Genomic DNA, 17,967 nt, shown 5'->3' on the forward strand with positions numbered 1-17,967 from the left:
TCAGCACAGAGGACAAAAGACAATATGGTCAATCTAAAAACAGGGAGAGGAGCAACATTCCCTGATGGGAATTACTGCTCTTAAGGGGAATCACAGGAGAGCATCTTTCCACAACTTTCTAAGCGAGGGCGACAGGCGCAGACTCTCTCGCATCCTTTATTTTACTAAACCTGCCACACAAATGTAATCAAGCAAAATATCCTGTATTGACAGATGGGCATTTTATTAAGTGTACAGTATAAATTTTAATGTAGTGACTTATTTTTTCTAAAAGGTCAAAAGCTGTTTTTCAGCTCTGATTTTATTACTAATTCAAGAGGATTTAACTGTGCCTTACTGCTCTGTGCTGCTGAATAAAACACAGGTAAACCTACCTGGATATTTAGAACAATGTTAACCCAGTTTGTTTTCTTTATCTGGGGTGAAAATATATTTTTAAAGTCAATAGGTAGCAGAAGCAAGTTAGAAATACCTAAGCCAGTCAATCATATTCAAAGAACGTATGAAAACATCTTTGGCTTCTCTTTTTTGGAATCAGACATCATACTCCATAGGAATATTTGAGAATTCAAGGAAGCCTCTTATGAATATTTATTTCTATTCAAAGATACTTTCTGGCCCAAGATAGACTATTTGCTTGCTCAAAGTTCAAGGAGCCCTTGAAACCTGGTTTAATTTTGGGATTTTTTATTAATTCCAAAATCCTAAACACTACCCAGGACGAACACAGTAGGCATGGGCCACTTTTCAGCCCATATTCAACTAGGATATATGTTTGAGAATTCATGAGCCTTCAGGGATATACTTCTGCCAACTGATAGGGGGTTCACAAACAACCAAGCAAAGACAGCTGATGCGGGGACTGGTTTAGACTCCTCACGTACAAGCAAAATGTCCCAGCACACATTACAGGCTCTTATGTATCCTCATTCAAAGATGGAAGACAGGAGCAGAACAAAATCTCTTTGGCGCTATTTGAGTATGGTATTAATGCACTGGAGGTGAATTTAAAGCAACCATAAAGCCCAAAGGTAATCCTGTCCAGACTAGTGAACATAGCGTCATAGGGACATGATACTTTATATGCAAACAGCAGCAAAGGCAAAGGCCAAGGTTTAGAAATATTTGCTAACAAGGTTAAATCTAATTCTTTAAAGCATTGCTTAATATAAACACTATCTTTATGATGACAAACAAAAAACTTTACAGAGAAAAGTTTAAATTTAAAGGCCAGAAATAGTGGCACTCAAAAGCTTAAAAACAAAAGCCTTTTTTAACACAACGTATGGATTGGAGTCAAAGTTCTAACAAGCATGATTCTGTGTGCCTAGAGCACTTTATGTAGCACAGACTTTCTTAACCTCAGAGCTACTGACTCTCTGGACTGGATAATTCTTTGTTGTAGGGGGATGTCCTGTCCATTGCTGGATATTTAATAATATCCCTAGCCTTGACCCACTAAATGCCAGGAGCACCTCCAAGTTATGATACTCAAAATGGCCTCCTGATATTGCCAAACGTCCCCTGGGAGACAAAATTACTGCCAGTTGAGAACCACTGATGCAGCCACACAGTTCTCAGGTTTCCTTAGAATCTCAAATTGTTTGGAACCCCCAAAGAGGCTAGATATTTATTTCATGGGAAGAATGTAATATATATATTTAGTGTGATGACATAGATGATGACTCAAAATGTCATAAAACACGAGCCAGAACCAAAATAAAGTGAAAGTTATCAGCAGAGATGCAGGATACGGAGGCGGGCAGGAAGAAAAGATTCCACTCTATGTTCAATATAAACACATACAGTCATCCCTAAGCGTTAGAGAACATGCCATTAAAAATACTATCAATGTGGGGCTGGCCCAGAGGCATAGTGGTTAAGTTCTCATGTTCCGTTTCAGTGGTCCAGGGCTTGCCAGTTCGGATCCCAGGCACGGACCTACACACTACTCATCAAGCCATGCTGTGGCAGCATCCCACATAAAATAGAGAAAGATTGGCACAGATGTTGTTAGTTCAGCAATAATCTTCCTCAATCAAAAAGAGAACAATTGGCAACAGACATTAGCTCAGGGACAATCTTCCTCACCAAAAAATCCCCAAAAACAACAACAAAATATGAATGTAATGTTAATGTCAAAAAAAAATAGAAATCTTTTTGAAAGGTGGCTGCAGAAGGGGAATTCTCATGGTATCCTTCCAAAGGACTCTGTAATACATCTTCTTCCCAGGCTTACAAAAATCTGTTTCCTTTCTAAGAGCAAACTTAACAACAAACTATTCTCTAGCCATTAAATAAATATGTATGTTAACACTTAAAACTCATGAGGAAAATATATGAACTTCAGGGAGGAAACTGCCAATCACTTCCCATCAATCCTTAATCCCAACCTGGTTCTTCCTGTAGTCTTGCTGTGAGTGTCTCAGGACCCTGTAGCAGAGCCGGCAGATATGTCTGAAAGGAGCATGCCGCTGGTCCCCAAGCTCCTCAAGCCGCAGCATTGGGCCATCGCCACAGTCTGTGAATGGGGCCTGTAACAACTTGAAGATCTGTTTGTGAAAAGAAAGAGGAAATACTGTCATCACCTAGTGTGTTAATGACTAACTCTCTGTCTGGAAGTAATACAACCTCAGGGGTGGCTGCACTCACAGGAAGGTTCTCTGTCCAAACACATCAATAACCTGAAGACTGCATCCACTCCATCAACTGGGACCGGCTACTCACTGAACTCAGTCCACCTGGACCTAACTCGTCCTCAAATACTGAAAGAGCAGTGTTTAGAGCAGTGGTTAAGAGTACAGACTCTGGAATCAGGAGATTCTAGGTTAAAATCACACACCTTTATTACGTCCTACTGACATAAATTACGGTCAAGGTAACCTTCGGTTTTCTCATCGGTAAAATGGAAAGAACCATACCTAGCTCACAAGGATGTTGTAGGGTGACAGAAGATAATAATTGTCATTTACATAAGTACAGTGATCAGTGAAGGCTTCTGCCATTGAATCAGATCATTTTGGCCCCTCAAGGAAGTGCTGTTGCGGAAATGAGCATGGGCATTAAGCCAGAGGTCTAATTCTGGGAGTCATCACATGAAACAGCTGGACATAATTTATTCTTGGACTGGAAATCCTTGTTGAAACATTATGAAGTATTAACAAATTTTGTCTTTCATAGACTGACAGAAGAAAGAATTCTCAAATCCCAAGTTCCTATAGAGAACTGTGGGACTGGTAACTAATATGTTTTCTTTTGGCTTCAGTGGCCAGGAATTTTTAAGCCAAGCCTGAGGCCCAATATCCCATAGCTTTAGAGAACTATATGGTATGCATTTCTGGGCACTCCATCTACTCTAGCTTTGTCACTTTCCTCCCTCTAATGTGTCTTTACACCAGTTTATTTAAATTTATACCAGATAATACCATTTATATATTTCCTGTAAGCCATTACTCATTCTTTATGGTAAGATTTGTGGTGATTTATAGGGGTCCCTGTAAGAGCCTATATAGACCCAAGTTGATCAAATACCCTAAATCTCCCAGACATATGAAATAACCTTAAGGACACATAGGACTTGATATTATTTTTGAGGAAAAGAAAGTTGTCAACTGAACTCTTCTTGGAGTTCCTAACATGAATTCTCACACGGTTGATATTCAACAAGTGTGTTTTCCATTGAACTGAGCTATCAAGCCATAAAAAGACATGGAGGAACCTTGGGTACATATTACTAAGTGAAAGAAGCCAATCTGAAAGGCTACACACTGTATAACTCCAACTATATGACATTGCGGAAAAGGCAAAATTCTAGCGACAGTAAAAAGATCAGTGGTTGCCAGAGGTTAGGGAGAGGGATGAATGGATGGAGCACAGAGGATTTTTAGGGCAGTGAAACTACTCTGTACGATATTATAATGATAGATATATGTGATTATACATTTGTCCAAATCCATAAAAGATACACCACCAAGAGTGAACCCTAATGTAAACTACAGACTTAATGTAGGTTCATCAATTGTAACAAATGTACTACTTTAGTGGGGGATGTTAATAATGAGGAAAGCTATGCATGTCTGGGGTATACGATATATGCAAACTCTGTACTTTCCACTCATTATTGCTGTGAACTAAAAACTGCTTTAAAAAATAAAGTCTATTCTTTAAAAACATCAGTTGATCGAGTCTTCCAGGTGGGAATCATCCATGTCCGTCTCTAAGAGCAGTGATCCCAGCAGTGTAAGTGATTTCTTACAAACGCAATCCAATATGTCACATCTCACCGACCTGCTTGAGAATATTCTGTTCTCTCATCAGCTTCTGCCTTTCTCTGTTGGGCTTGGAGAAGACCACTTCAAGCACGTCTTGACCAGAGTTAGTTCCACCAGTGACAAAGTAAACCAAGTCTTCCAGCAGCTTGGTTACAGACCTTAGGGGGAAAGAAGCTATTAGAGATGGGAAGTGTTCAATGTTCAACAGGCTGGAAGCCTCAGGTCTAATGAACCAGTTAAACAAAAGCAGGCACATTCTTAATTTCCTCAAAATTGACAACTGAGGCCAATTACCAAAAAGACTGAAATACAGACAACACATTATCATTGACAAAAGGATTATCACCTCCAGAAAATATTAGCCATCAAATTTTTTCTCAAAGTAACCTCAACCCCCATCACTTAGTAAGGTAGTTCCAGAGACTGAATTGGAGACAGTGAAAGAGAAAGACCTTTACAACTTCAGAGACTTTCAAAAAAGTGAATGCAAAATAACTATTTCTTGAAAACCACAAGTTGAAGCCATTCATAAATGCTAAGGCCTGCTACTCTCACACATGGCTGTTCAGAGCAGTCTTTCTCTCTGCAAGAGACTTTAAAAATCCCCAGTGGATGAGGATGAGTGTGTCCAGTTCTCACAGGTAGCCCTCACCTTCTTTCGTTCTGGGTAATGGTGCCCTTCTCCAGCTTCCCAGCTATGGAGCCCAGCACCTTGCTGGCATCGTTGGCAAAGTCCAGGTCCCGAACCTCAGCAGGAGAAACTGGAACTATGGCAAATGCTTCCTTATCCTCCTTCACAGGGGAGGTGCCAATCTGAAATGCAAGATGGTCTTTGTGGGACAGTCTCTTGGACTGAGAAGGCAACATACTAATCAAACACTATATTTACGGGACACTGGGCTATCCAAAAAGCTTGGAGCTATCTTGGCATTAAAATCACCTAGACACAGAAAAACATATGGAAGAAAGTACCCTAAATTGTTAACAGTTGTTACCTCTAGAGATTGGTATTGTGGGAACGGTGAGGCAGGAAATGGGGCACTACTATCATTTATAGCTTCATTGTTACAGGGAGCATGTAAGATTCTTACAATTAAAAAATATGTTTATAAATGCATAGGGAAAAAGCAAATATGCAAAATGGTAACTGACCCTAAGTGAGAGTATTATAAGGGTAGACTCTGTACCATTCTTTCAATTTTTCTATATACCTGCAAACATTTATAAAAGTAGAAGAAACAAATTCCAATAACCTCATCACTAAAAAAAAAAGAAAAATTATGCAAGAGTATTATCCCATCTTAAAAAAAGAAAATCCTTATTTTGTGTATTTATGCTCTATGATCCTAGAGAAGGTGGGAAAGGAGAAGGGGACTTCAGGGAGACAAATTAAAAGAGCTGGGAAAATTTTTAAGAAAAAAAACTGTATATTCAAGTACACAGAGAAATAAAGAAATAATAAAGATTGGGGGGAAATCAACTAGGTATTTGATGTCCCTCAAGGCACAAGCAAACATTCCCCCAGCCAGAATCATCCTTCGGACAGACATGAAATCCAAACAATTGCTCAACCTTTAGGGCAGAAGCCATGGAAGAAAATAAAAGGTTCTAGTTATTTCAAAAGCCCTGGTCTTGCTTTAGCCAGGTCCCTTGGAAAGAATTCTTTCATCGCACTCAAGTTTGTCCATGACCACACTCTTGCCAAAGCAACAAAATTTCAGAGCTCCACACTCCTCCATTTGTCCTCAAAGGAGCCCTTTCATTAGGGAGCATGGGACCAAGAGGAGCAAGCCAAGTTCCGGGACTTACTTTCAGCATTACGGGCTTTTCTTCTTCTTTGTCAATGGGGATATTTGTGCTGTGAACCCAGGTATTAGTACACAGGTGTCGGAGCCGGACATAGGAGTTTCTAAAGGAAAAAAAGAAGGACTTTAGGGACAGGAATATTTAGGTGCTCTATAGCCACTGGCCTAAAATATATTCTATCAAAATGAAAAAGGGATACCAAAATGGTTTTCTGCTACAGAGAAAAGATAATATAAACTTAAGAACAAATGGTTCTGGTCCAAGATACATTCTGATGTATTAACAATAGCAAATCATTCATAATGATTCTAACATTATTGTGATATGCTATATTTCTAAATATAACATTATATCCTATGAATGAATATCTCAGAACAAGCTGAGCATTAGACAGAATAACAAGAAGTATTCACTGAGTGTATATTAGTGCTCATCATGTGAGATGATAAAGCAATAATTGAAATTTTCATATGGATCAATAAAGCAAAAAGTAAAATAAAATTCCTGGAAGAAAATATGATTAAATAATTAATAACCTTGTGGTAGGGAAAGACTTTGAAGCATGTAACAAAATACAAAATCCCTAAATTTTAAAAGTAAAAGATGGATATGTCTTATTAGTTAAATTTTATATCTTCAGTACAGCAAAAAGACACCATGAACAAAGTAGAAAGAAAAATGACAAGCTGGGAAAATAAAAGAGTAACACATAGCATTAAAAGGTTATTAATCCACATATATAAAGAGATCTTAAAAATCAATAAGAAAAACATGAATATTGGAAATGAAAATGGGACAAGGACACAAACCAAGAATTTGATAAAGCAATATAAATGGTCAATAAACTCGAAGTATACATTCAACCTCCTTAGTATACAATTTACATAAATGAAAACAATATATAATTTTATTGTACCATACTCCAAAGATCTGAGAAACTGATATAACCCAGTATCCATAAGAGCTTAGGGAAATGAGTTCTCCTGCACTCACGGTGAGAGTGTAAACAAGTGAAACTCTAGAAGGGAGTCTGGCACTTTGTATAACAGGTAAAATGTATCTATCTTTTCATCTAGCAATCCCATTTTTAGATTTTTCCCTTAAGAGATGATAGCACAGGTACAAACTGAGGCATAAAGATGTTCAACAAAGCATTATTTACAATAGTAAAAAATTATAAACAATCCAATTTCTCAATAACGGACTAGTTAATTTTAGTACATACAATAGAATGCTACACAGTTATTTAAAATGATGACAGGTGATAATCATTTACTTGGAAATATGTACAGAATATATTGCTCAGTGGGAAAAAATGTTAAAAATAGTTTAAAATCCCATTTATGATCAATTAAATAAATTGACACACAGGTTAACAGTGTGCCCAGAGATCTGTCTGAAACTACATAAGCCAAAATGTTAACAGTAGTTATCTCTGAATGATTGAATTTTATTAGACTTTTCCTTGCTTCTTTGTTCTCCATGGGGTTTTAAAACATTGTTGTTTCTTTTTACAGTGAGCATGGATCATTTTACAATGGTTTTCAATTTTGCTTTTGTTTAAAAAAGCAGTAGAAGCAATGACATAATTCTTGCACTTAAGGAATCTACTATCCCATTAGTGGGACAAGATGCACGAATGCCAAGCAATAGTAAATAACGGGAGGTGCACATTAAAAAGCATTATGTTGGGAGACGGTCAAGGGAAATACTGAAGGACTGTCAGAGGAGAAGACCAAGCAGGCCTCAGAGAGTCACAGAAATTTTCTATAACAGAAAACTTGAGCTGGAACTTTAAACATTGGTGGGACTTGGGCAGAGAGGGGAGCGTGGAAGTCGTCTGCATTAAAAGGAATTTGGAACAATGGCATCCCAAATTCATGGGAAAGAGGTAAAAGGTGACATCACACCAGGTACACCTCTTCAGTAGATCCTCTGCCTTCCGCCTTCCTTCATTATAACCATCCCGAACATTACAAGTAAGGTTAACCACAGTGATCCTTACTTTAACTAGCATGAATACAAATTAAACAACATGAGCAAGAACTTTGACAGAGATTTGTGTTTTTTCTACAGAGTGACTTGGACTCATTTTCTTCTTTGCAAAGTATAACCAAAGCTTGAAGCTTAGCTTTTAATTGGATGATTCCATTCTATACAGTTCTATATCAAATTTCATTCAAGACACAAAGGTCATTCTATCCATTCATCTAAAGTCACATTCTCAATCCTTAACTCAAAAGCCATGAATGATATCAGGACAATTACTAAAGAACTACAAAGCTAGATGCTCCCTCAATGTTCATTTAATACATCTAATTTAAGTATATTGCAATTTTATCATCTTGTTTAGTATATCCAGAATTTGCCATTATCCCTTTCACTTTGGCTTGGAAAGATTCTTTTAACCAGTGACTATCACAAAAATTCCTTCGCTGATAACATTGCAGGGACATTCATATATCTACTTCCAGACTTTTTGATCTCCAAGCAAGCAAAATCTAGCACAACTTTAAGATTGAGGAAAATGACTGTACTATTCTTAAGGTTTTTTATGACTCCATAGGATCAATGAATAAGAGGCCCTGTTCACTTCTGGCTGAGGTTGATGGTCAAGGGCAAGAAAGAGTAAAAATTGAAAAAGCTAAGACCTAGTCCAAGATCATAACTAGTAGTAAACACACTGGTAGACCGTGCCAGACACTTTTTCCAAGTGAACACAAGGTTTCCCTTGCTTATGAGTTTAGAATCAGTTTACTTAAGGACAATTGTCCACCAAGAAAGTTTTCCAACAAAGAAACAGTAATGAATAGAGGGGATACAGAAGCAGGGATCTCTAACCAGCTTGCTTGGGCAGCTGACCTACACGTTTAAACTTCCGTTTCCCACAGGATCACGGGGATTTTTAACCCATTGAGGAAAATGGCCAACCAACACCTCCTTCCTCTTCACCGAAGGAATGCCATGTAGCACCTTCTGAACAATGTGATATTTTAAATTGCATGGTTCTTTTCTTTGCTATCCCTTACAAATTAAAACATTTAGCATATAAATGTCATCCCCTTGTCTTTTGGGAATCTAAAAAAATTCATTAAATAACTTCCAGAACAGAAGACAAAACATATGGAAAATTACTTAAACTGAAATACAATTGGGTTCTACAGACCTGTATCTATCTAGGTAACAAGCAGGCAGTCAACGAGAAAGAAAGCTTTTAAAAAGCAATCTATCCTACTTTAAATTCTATTAAAAAATGATTTCAAAATGGATCAAAGTCTATGAAACTCTTAGAGGAGAACATCAGCAGAAATCTTTGTGACCTTGGATTAGGTAATGATTTCTAAAGTAAGAGACCAAAAGCATAAGCAATCAAAGAAAAAACAGATAAACTGAACTTTGACAAAATTATAAACTTTTGTACTTCAAGAGACATCATCAAGAAAGTGAAAAGAATCTACAGAATGGAAGAAAATATTTGCAAATCATATATCTGATAAAGGGTCTGTATCTAGAATGAAGAACACTTAAAACTCAGTAATAAAAAGATAAATAATCCAATTTTTCTAAATGGGCAAAAAATATGAGGCAAACGATCTGAATAGATATATCTCCAAAGAAGATATATAAATGACCAACAAGTGCAGGAAAAGATCAATAGCATTAGCCATTAAATATACACAAATCGAAACCACACGAGATAACATTCACACTTAGTAGGATGGCTCAAATGAAAAAAGACAGACAATTAAAAAGTGTTATGGAGAATGTAGAAAAGTTAGAACCCTCATATACTGCTAGTGGGAATGTAAAATGGTGTGTGCGTATGAAGAAACAGTCTGGCAGTTCCTTAAAACGTTGGACATAGAGTTACCATATGACCCAGTCATTTCACTCCTAGGTATAAACCCAAGAGAAATAAAAATGTAATCCACATAAAAATGTGTTCATGAATGTTTGCAGCAGCATTCTTCATAATAGCCAAAAAGGGAAAACAACCCAAATGGCCATCATCTAAGAAGTGGATAAATATGATGTGATATAACCATATAATGGAATATTACTCAGCCACAGAATGAAATGAAGTACTAATATATGCTACAACATGGATGAATCCTAAAATTACTAAGTGAAAGAAGCTAGTCACAAATGACCACATAATATGATTCCATTTATATGAAATGTTCAGAATAGGCAGATCAATAGAGACAGAAAGTAGATTAGGCTAAGGCTAGGGTGGAGCATGGGGAAATGAAGAGTGTCTGCTATTGGGTATGGTGTTCCTTCTTGGGTGATGAAACTCTTCTAAAATTGATTGTGATGAGATGACGGTTGCTCAACTCTGCTAGTCTACTAAAGACCATTGACTTGAGCACTTTAAGTAGGTACAGTATATGGTATGTGAATTACATCTCAGTAAGTCTGTTATTTTTAAAAAGGCAGTCTAAATCAAGGAAAACTTGGAGTATGCAAACCTGTGTACATACTTCAGATTTTCTAGGAGAACATCTCTAGCTTTCCCCAGATTCTCAAGAAATTTACAACCAGGCAAATTGTAAGAACCAGTGATCATTTTATTGAAAGGCAATGAAAGGCCTTCTTCTTGCATTATAAAGTTCTCTTCTATGTGGACACTGCCTTACGTATATCACCCTGAGAAGGATAGGAATAGTACCCAGCACAGAGAAGGTTCTCCTCTAATTGTGACAGCACCCAAGCTACCCTTATCAGTATCCTAGCCGAGCTCAGGCTGAGCAGCTAAACAGCAATGATAGATATGAATAATGAAACACAAAGTAATACTCAGAGGGGCCATGTGTGAAACCTACAAATGCCAGTGAGATCTGCACTAACCAATGCTGTGTTGAAGAGTCCGAATTACCCGAACAACCCTATCTGGCTTACATATTTAAGATTTGGGGCTCTGCAACGGGACTCGCTGACTTGTGATAGGTTGCTTAAACTCTCTGAGCCTCGGTTTCTTTATTATAAGAAGGGGTGGATAATAAAATCTATTGCACAGGAGTTTTTGTGAAGATGAAATTATATAACAAGTGAAATAGCACGTAGGCAGCACTCAATAAATTATTATTAATATCAATAATATTGTTGTTGATTTTGTTAAGAATAAGCTTTTGTCCCATTTATAGTCCAGTTATTTCCCCCTCAAAATGCATTCTTATGCAACAAAAACTAAGAGTTAAATTTAATAAAGTAACCAAAGAAGAATGGTCTGACTTCTCAACACTTTTAATAAAATTTACTACGTACTCAGTGAATTTCAAATATTCCATGTTCTAGAATTTCTTTTCAATTGTTTATTCAATTGACCAGGAGATCTCTCAGGTTTGGGAAGGAGGAAGAAAGTAAAAGAAACAAGAAATATTGAGCTACTTGAGCTTGAGGTTTGGCTTGTTACCTAAATATAATACTTCTTATTCAACTACTAAGAATTTATCACTGATGAGCTATTAAAAAGTCAGAAGTCATTCCAATGGGCAGCGAGAGCATATCCTTCACCAAATCCTATACAAAAAATTCAAGAAAGGCAATGATAAGTTGGATTCTAAGAAACCCAGCCAGGTGACCTATACCAGTGCTGACTCACTTGGGATAAGCCATTTTAGAATCATACCTTGGGACAAGGCTATCACCTCCACGGAGAGTGGTGGGATCTAACTCAAAAATGGAGGAGATGTCATTGCCTTCGGGCACGGAGACTAGGGAGTACACCATCTTTTCTTGGGCATTTCGCAATCTGCTTCGAGAGGCATCCTGATCAGGGTCCACCTGAGGAGGAAAAGTCATAAAGTCAAGGATTCTCGTGCTAAAGCTTTCACTCACCACAATCACTGCACATTCCACAGGAACAGAGAAGAAACAGCAGTGACCGTCAGCAGTTGGCAGGAAAAGCACCACAGTTTCAGAGCAGTCATAAAAGAGGATAATCGGCCACCCATGCCAAGAATATTTACACTCTACCTCCTTGTGTTGCAATAAAAATGTTTAAACAATGTGAGGTTACAATAATAGACGTCCATGGGAAGAGTACTATCGGTGATAAAGAACTCCGTATGACAACATCCATCTGTAGTAGTTGGGAGAGAGGAGAAGTACTTTGAGAAAATTTATCCTGTGGATTTGCTTATGGGTCATTGTGTTACTCTACAGTGAAACTGTCTAGCAATAACACAATACAGCTACATCCCGGGAGAAAAAAATAAAATAAAATAAACCTGAATCCAAGTGTTCGTAAGCAGTGATCCAAGGGCGGCCAAGACAAATATCTGAGAAGTCAGACTAGCCCTGAAAAAAATGTTCATCATTAATCAAGGAGGGCTGCCGACGACAATTCAGGGAATAAAGGGCCTCTCCTGCTACATCAGGGATTTGGCTGAGACTGAAGAAATCTCTACAGTGAAGACTAATGAACGATGACGAAGGCTTTCCTGAGAAACTGTAAAAACACATTTGAGGTTCCAAAGCCCATTTGCCTAGGAAGATTTAAGCACAGTGCTTAGACTAGCACCTGCTCGGATAGGCTCTGCAAGGTTTCTCTCAGCGCTGTGACTCTACAGGGGATTATTTTTAATGTTTAACATTCTTGTAAGTTGACAATATCCACCTGCATCTACTGGGAAAACCACATTTCCTTTGTCACTAACTTGCTTTGCTTAGGCTGAGGCACTGCTACCTTTCCAAGTAGGGAATGGAGAAAAGGAAATCAAATCGAACAGGCAAAGGAGAGAACGTGAGAGAATTTGACTCCATGGGGCCTGAGTTTTAGGACTGTAGGCAATAGTCTGCTTTATCAGTTCATCAGCAGCCCCAACTCTTACCTGTAAAAAAGAAAAAATCAAATGGTTCTTTTAATACCGCAAACCTCTGCCTCCTCCCTCTCACGCTCCTTCCTCTAATACCTTGAAGCTCTCCCTCAACAAATCCATGACTCGTTACTCTCTCTACGCTAAAGGAAGAATCAACTGGAAAGCACCAAAACATCTCCACAAACTCAGTTTAGGAGAAAGAACTTTGAACAGAATTTGTCCTCTTCTAACTGCTATTACTCTCAAAGTCTCTCACACACCACTTTCCAAATAAACCCTGATTCAATTCTGGTTTAAGACACAGGGCTCAGCTACAGGCTGGCAGTGAAATTTCAGATCCACCAGAACTCTACAGAACAATTAAAATTGCATTAAGTCCACTGTATCTGGAAATGTGCCTGAGAAACAGCGTCCTCACGTTCTTTCATTGTGCAGTCGGCGTTTGCCACCTAGTGGGAGGAAAGACACATGTGCAAAAGGCTGTCAGACAAGAGCCAGCCTGGGGTTGTCCTTTTTCTCCCTCTGGCATCAAGCCTGTGGCTTGAGGGTGCCACTGAATTTAGTAGGATGAGCACCCACGAAGCTGAATGAGGTCCCAGGCAGAAACACAGGCACTACATGCCAATCTCAGGGAAATACAAGATCTATGAGCAGAACAGAACGAGTGGCATCCTCTCCCAAACTTATACAACCCTAGTTTTCCACCTAAGTTTTCAAAGCCAAGAAGAGGGTGAAGGGGTCAGGACCCTCTCAATGCTAACACGGTCCCCTGAGTGGCAGGAGCTGCGCTGCTGGCCTTGTGGGTGCAGGGTGGGCCCCCCACACACCCTTCCTCCTCATGAGGACCATCACCACCCAAGCAGCATCCAGAGTAACCAGAGCAATGCAGTCTACATCTGCACCCAAGCCTGCTCATCTATCCTGCTACCCTGGCATGGAGAACCATGAAAAAGTCAAAAGACAACTGAACTCTGAGAGACCCTGAGATACGTGATGAGTCAGGACAACTCTCAACGGCTGTTTCCTCTTCTGTAAAAGGAAGACCGTAAAACCTTTCCTAACTCCTTTCACACAGCTGCTGTGCAACCCAGATGAACTGGTGGACGTCGAGTCACTAAAATGCTAATGATCTTGTGCAACTTACAAAAATATCATTTATTAAGAGCTTACTATGGGCCAGGCACTTCACTTACACAACATCTTACTTTGTCCTTACAACAAGAATACCCGCCACTTCTCCAGAAAAGGAAATTGAAGCTCAGAAGGAAAGTATCTTGTTCCGAGTCACACAGCTCACAAGCAGTGGCTCTGCTATTTAAATCCAGGTCTGCCTCTCTGCGGCACTCCTGTCTTCCTTTTGCGCTACAAATGCCAGTCTTCCCTCACATATCTACAGCCCAGGAGAGCAGCTCCATTCCCCACAGAGCTCCAGGTTACTTGAACGTCCGCTCTCACTGAAAGAAGCCATGGCTCTCCTTCAAAGTAATCTCTGAGAGGAGACTTACTCTGTGTTAGCTCAGAAGGTAGCACTAAGACCAACAAATGCAAGTCACACAAAGGCAGTTCTTTCTCTCAAAATAAAGAAGGAGCAAGGATGAAAACTGTCCTTTGAAAAATATGGTTCCTGCCAATTCAAGTCTTCAAATAGTAACCACATGAACACTATGCAGCGATGACGTGCAAAGATTTCTTTGCACATTTGCAGAAAGTTGGACTAAGTCACTTGTTTCCAAGGCACATTAACTGTGGAAGGTAAGTTTTCAAAATGGGCTCCAGAAGTGAAGGCGAAAAGGATGAAAGGAAGGAATAGGACCCTTGGATGCTCCCTCAAGGAGCTGGAAAGAGGAGATGCACTCCCCAAGCAAGTCCATTAGTAGTTCCTACTTAATGGCGAGACACCCTCAGCTAGCACTCCTACTTAAGGGCAAGCACACCCTCTCCTGCATCTCTTCCGGAGCTAACATTCTCCCCGGACAAAACCAGAAGGTTCATCACTACTGCAGAATTCACAACACTTTTCAAAGACAATTACATTCTGTATTATTTCCACCCCAATTCCCTTCATTAATGTGCCTACTTTAAAGTCCAAAATTTTACTTAAAAAAAGAAATATCCTCAATACCACTCGCCATATCCACCACTGAGATGACCACATGGACACACAATCAAACAGCACAGTAAGTGTCTGGATTTTTGTTTTGTTTTGTTCTAATCCTAGACCAGAGTGAAGTATTCCATGAGAGAGCTGCGTTACTTATACCCATCATTTCCATGTAACACAACCACTGCCTCCTTCAATCCATAATCGTAGACACCTAAACCCTCAAGTGCCTCCATATCAGCATTAATTGGCAATATGGCCTCCAAAGAAAGATCCAGTTGGCATTAAAATTCCAAACCACATTATAAAGGCTATATCTGACTTTGCAGAAAGCAAGGACAGATGGTTAGACAATTGAGTGCCTAATCAGATATCAGGTGCTCCGTGCCTCCTCATATGTTACCTCCATTGTCTAAATGACACTATCCACCTCATACACTCATTCCTCAAAAAATCTGAGTGCATCATAGGTTGAGGTCAAAGCAATAGGACATTCATTTGTAAAAGGCTGACTTCCATAGGGGCCATACTGTCTCCAACCTAAGGGAATTCCAAGAGATACTGTGAACTTCTGCAACTTAGAAGTGGACACCCCTTGACTAAGCACACAGAAAGAGCATCATGACTGACAGTTCCTTGGACCAATCAGGACACAAGGAGACATCACTACCCTCAAGGGAGGCATAGAACAAGACACTCTTTTTAGGCATCCTAGGGTTTCCCCTTTCCCAGCACTCAATGACCACAGTAGCAGTTTCTTAAATGGGGTTCCAGATCATTTGGCCTCACCCTACCAGATGAAGACAAGAAGGCTCTTGCCCATACTTACTGAGGGCTGAAACTCCAGGCATTCTTCCTCAAAGTCAGGGTCTACCTGATGAAAAAGAATCATTAGGAAATTAAAACATCCATTGCTTCTCAAGGACTCGGCCCCACTTGCAGAAGACTTCAAGGCCTGCGAACATCTTTGAACAGCTAAGAACTTGACCCTTCCCTCTGTTCACGAAACCAGCATGCCACAACAACAACACATGTCACACGAGTACAATACACACGAAACAATCTACCAATCACCGATAGACAGCTCTCAAGTGTAGACAAAGGAACATAATGAATTCACTAGCAAAGCAACAGGTAAAAGCCTGAGATAAATAAAAGAACAGTGTCCAGTCATTGATAATCCTCCTTATTTTTAGTTAGAAATAAAAAATGTGTGGCCTCCAGCAACAGATACATTTGCCTCAGAACATAACAGATAATGCAACCACCACTGATCTTTGGCAAACCATGTAATCAACATTTCTTACAGCTGGTTAGCTGGGTCCCTAATTCCCCCCGGTTCCATTTTAAATTTCAACTTAGTCTTGATCTTTGATTCTTAAATATTTCAAAATCATCAGTTCATACAAGTGCCAGGCATCCCAGGGGGTTCAGTACATTTAGATTCAGCCTTCCTCAGGGTCAGCTGCAGAAGCAGTACTGATACCCACGCATCACCTTGAAAATCTCTGAGCAGTCTCATCAGTGGTATCAGGCAAGAAGAGGTGTCTTTTGATGTACGACTAGAACCTGATATGAATATGTATCGTACATCTTCCAGGATACGAGGGTAAAACTCAACATCTGTCACACAGCAGGATGGCTCCTTAATTTAATACAAAAATTAACAAGTAAATTCCTCTATCCTTCAGCGTTGCATCTTGCCTTTCCTCAAAAGCTTTACAGACATTTAAGGTAAAGTTAATTTCTTTGATTTTTGACATTCCTATAAGTAAAAGACAAGACACTGTCTATTCCACTAATGCTCTGGGAACCAGAATGCTCTATAAAGTCTAATTGTTTATGAATCTTAATGCTTCTGGTTTTACACACCAGAAAGGACCTTCAGGCGGAAAGGCCAAGTCTCGGTCAATCATGTTAAGAGCAGGGTTGGTAGGTAAGATGTGGGGAGAGCAGTATGTGAGAAGAAAACAGAAAGATAATCCTAAAACCCAGATTAGCATTTCTTTCTTTTCTTTTTTTTGAGATCTACTTTCTTGGTAACTTTCAAATATACAATACAGTATTAGTAACTATAGTCACCATGCTGTACATTAGATCCCCATGACAGCATTATTTTCTAACTTACTTTCTCCCCACATCTTGATCAAAATCCCTGTGAAGTACTAAAATGTGTTAGTCATTTTTATCTTTTCTTGTCTATAAGCAGGGAAATGAGGCAGAAGGAAACAGAAAAGCAGAAGAAAAAGCAAGGGGACTGAGCATTACCCTAAGCCTCTAACCACTCAATGGCTACAGGTAAGTGAGGAAAGGGGAGTGCATCAGCCTTGAAAGAGAAAAATACGGGGCTGCTACTTACCTCTGCTGCTAAGTAATGCCCTGTAGCAAGATGCTTGAAACGGAAGAGGCTGTTCCAGTATCCCGCTCCACCCCGACACGGGTCATGTTGGACCACCTGCAAGAGGAGGAATGATCAACAGGAGTAGAAGAATTGTCAACCCATACTAGGACAACACTGAATCTGAGATATTGCACAGAAGTCACAGTTCAAGAGTGATATTTCTTAGCTGAAAAAAATCATTATCTGCCAACAAACTCATTGCAAGTGTCATACGTAATGTCAGAACTCAAACATACGGAAGTGTTAAGTAAGGTTTCTCCAAAGAAGAATTAGACTCTCAGTTAACATGAAATGGTTGTAGTAGAAAGTTCAATGGTTTTCAGATTATTTGCCTTAATCATAATGAAGTAGAAGTTAAGATTCTGAAATTCATCCACAAAAGGCACAACAAATAAAAAGGAATTTCATGGAAAACTGTAAAAGCATTCTATACATGTAATCATGTGCTGAAATACCTACACAGGACTGTGCTCTGAAACTTGAAACTCACAGAACCTAGACCAATTTACCACAAAACTAACTGTAAATTCATCTTTTGGTCATGATGGAATAATTGGCACTGGT

The 17,967-nt window shown here is 39.1% G+C and overlaps 1 protein-coding gene across 3 annotated transcripts in view; it reads right to left on the minus strand.

Moving 5' to 3' along the window:
• The window catches only part of ITPR1 (inositol 1,4,5-trisphosphate receptor type 1), a 317,422-nt gene that overhangs the window by 166,108 nt on the left and 133,347 nt on the right, over window positions 1-17,967 (minus strand). For 2 of the 3 annotated variants that reach the window (XM_046673482.1, XM_046673467.1), the window contains 7 exons: window positions 17,362-17,457; window positions 15,832-15,876; window positions 11,710-11,864; window positions 6,081-6,180; window positions 4,924-5,084; window positions 4,288-4,429; window positions 2,394-2,552 (listed from right to left, as the gene is read on the minus strand). In XM_046673482.1, coding sequence (XP_046529438.1) covers window positions 2,394-2,552; window positions 4,288-4,429; window positions 4,924-5,084; window positions 6,081-6,180; window positions 11,710-11,864; window positions 15,832-15,876; window positions 17,362-17,457 — 858 coding nt within the window. The remainder of the gene's footprint in view (window positions 1-2,393; window positions 2,553-4,287; window positions 4,430-4,923; window positions 5,085-6,080; window positions 6,181-11,709; window positions 11,865-15,831; window positions 15,877-17,361; window positions 17,458-17,967) is intronic. The other variant, XM_046673473.1, reaches the window with a different exon arrangement.

Source organism: Equus quagga, chromosome 1 (genome assembly GCF_021613505.1).
Source record: "Equus quagga isolate Etosha38 chromosome 1, UCLA_HA_Equagga_1.0, whole genome shotgun sequence".
NCBI classification, from domain to species: Eukaryota; Metazoa; Chordata; class Mammalia; order Perissodactyla; family Equidae; genus Equus; species Equus quagga.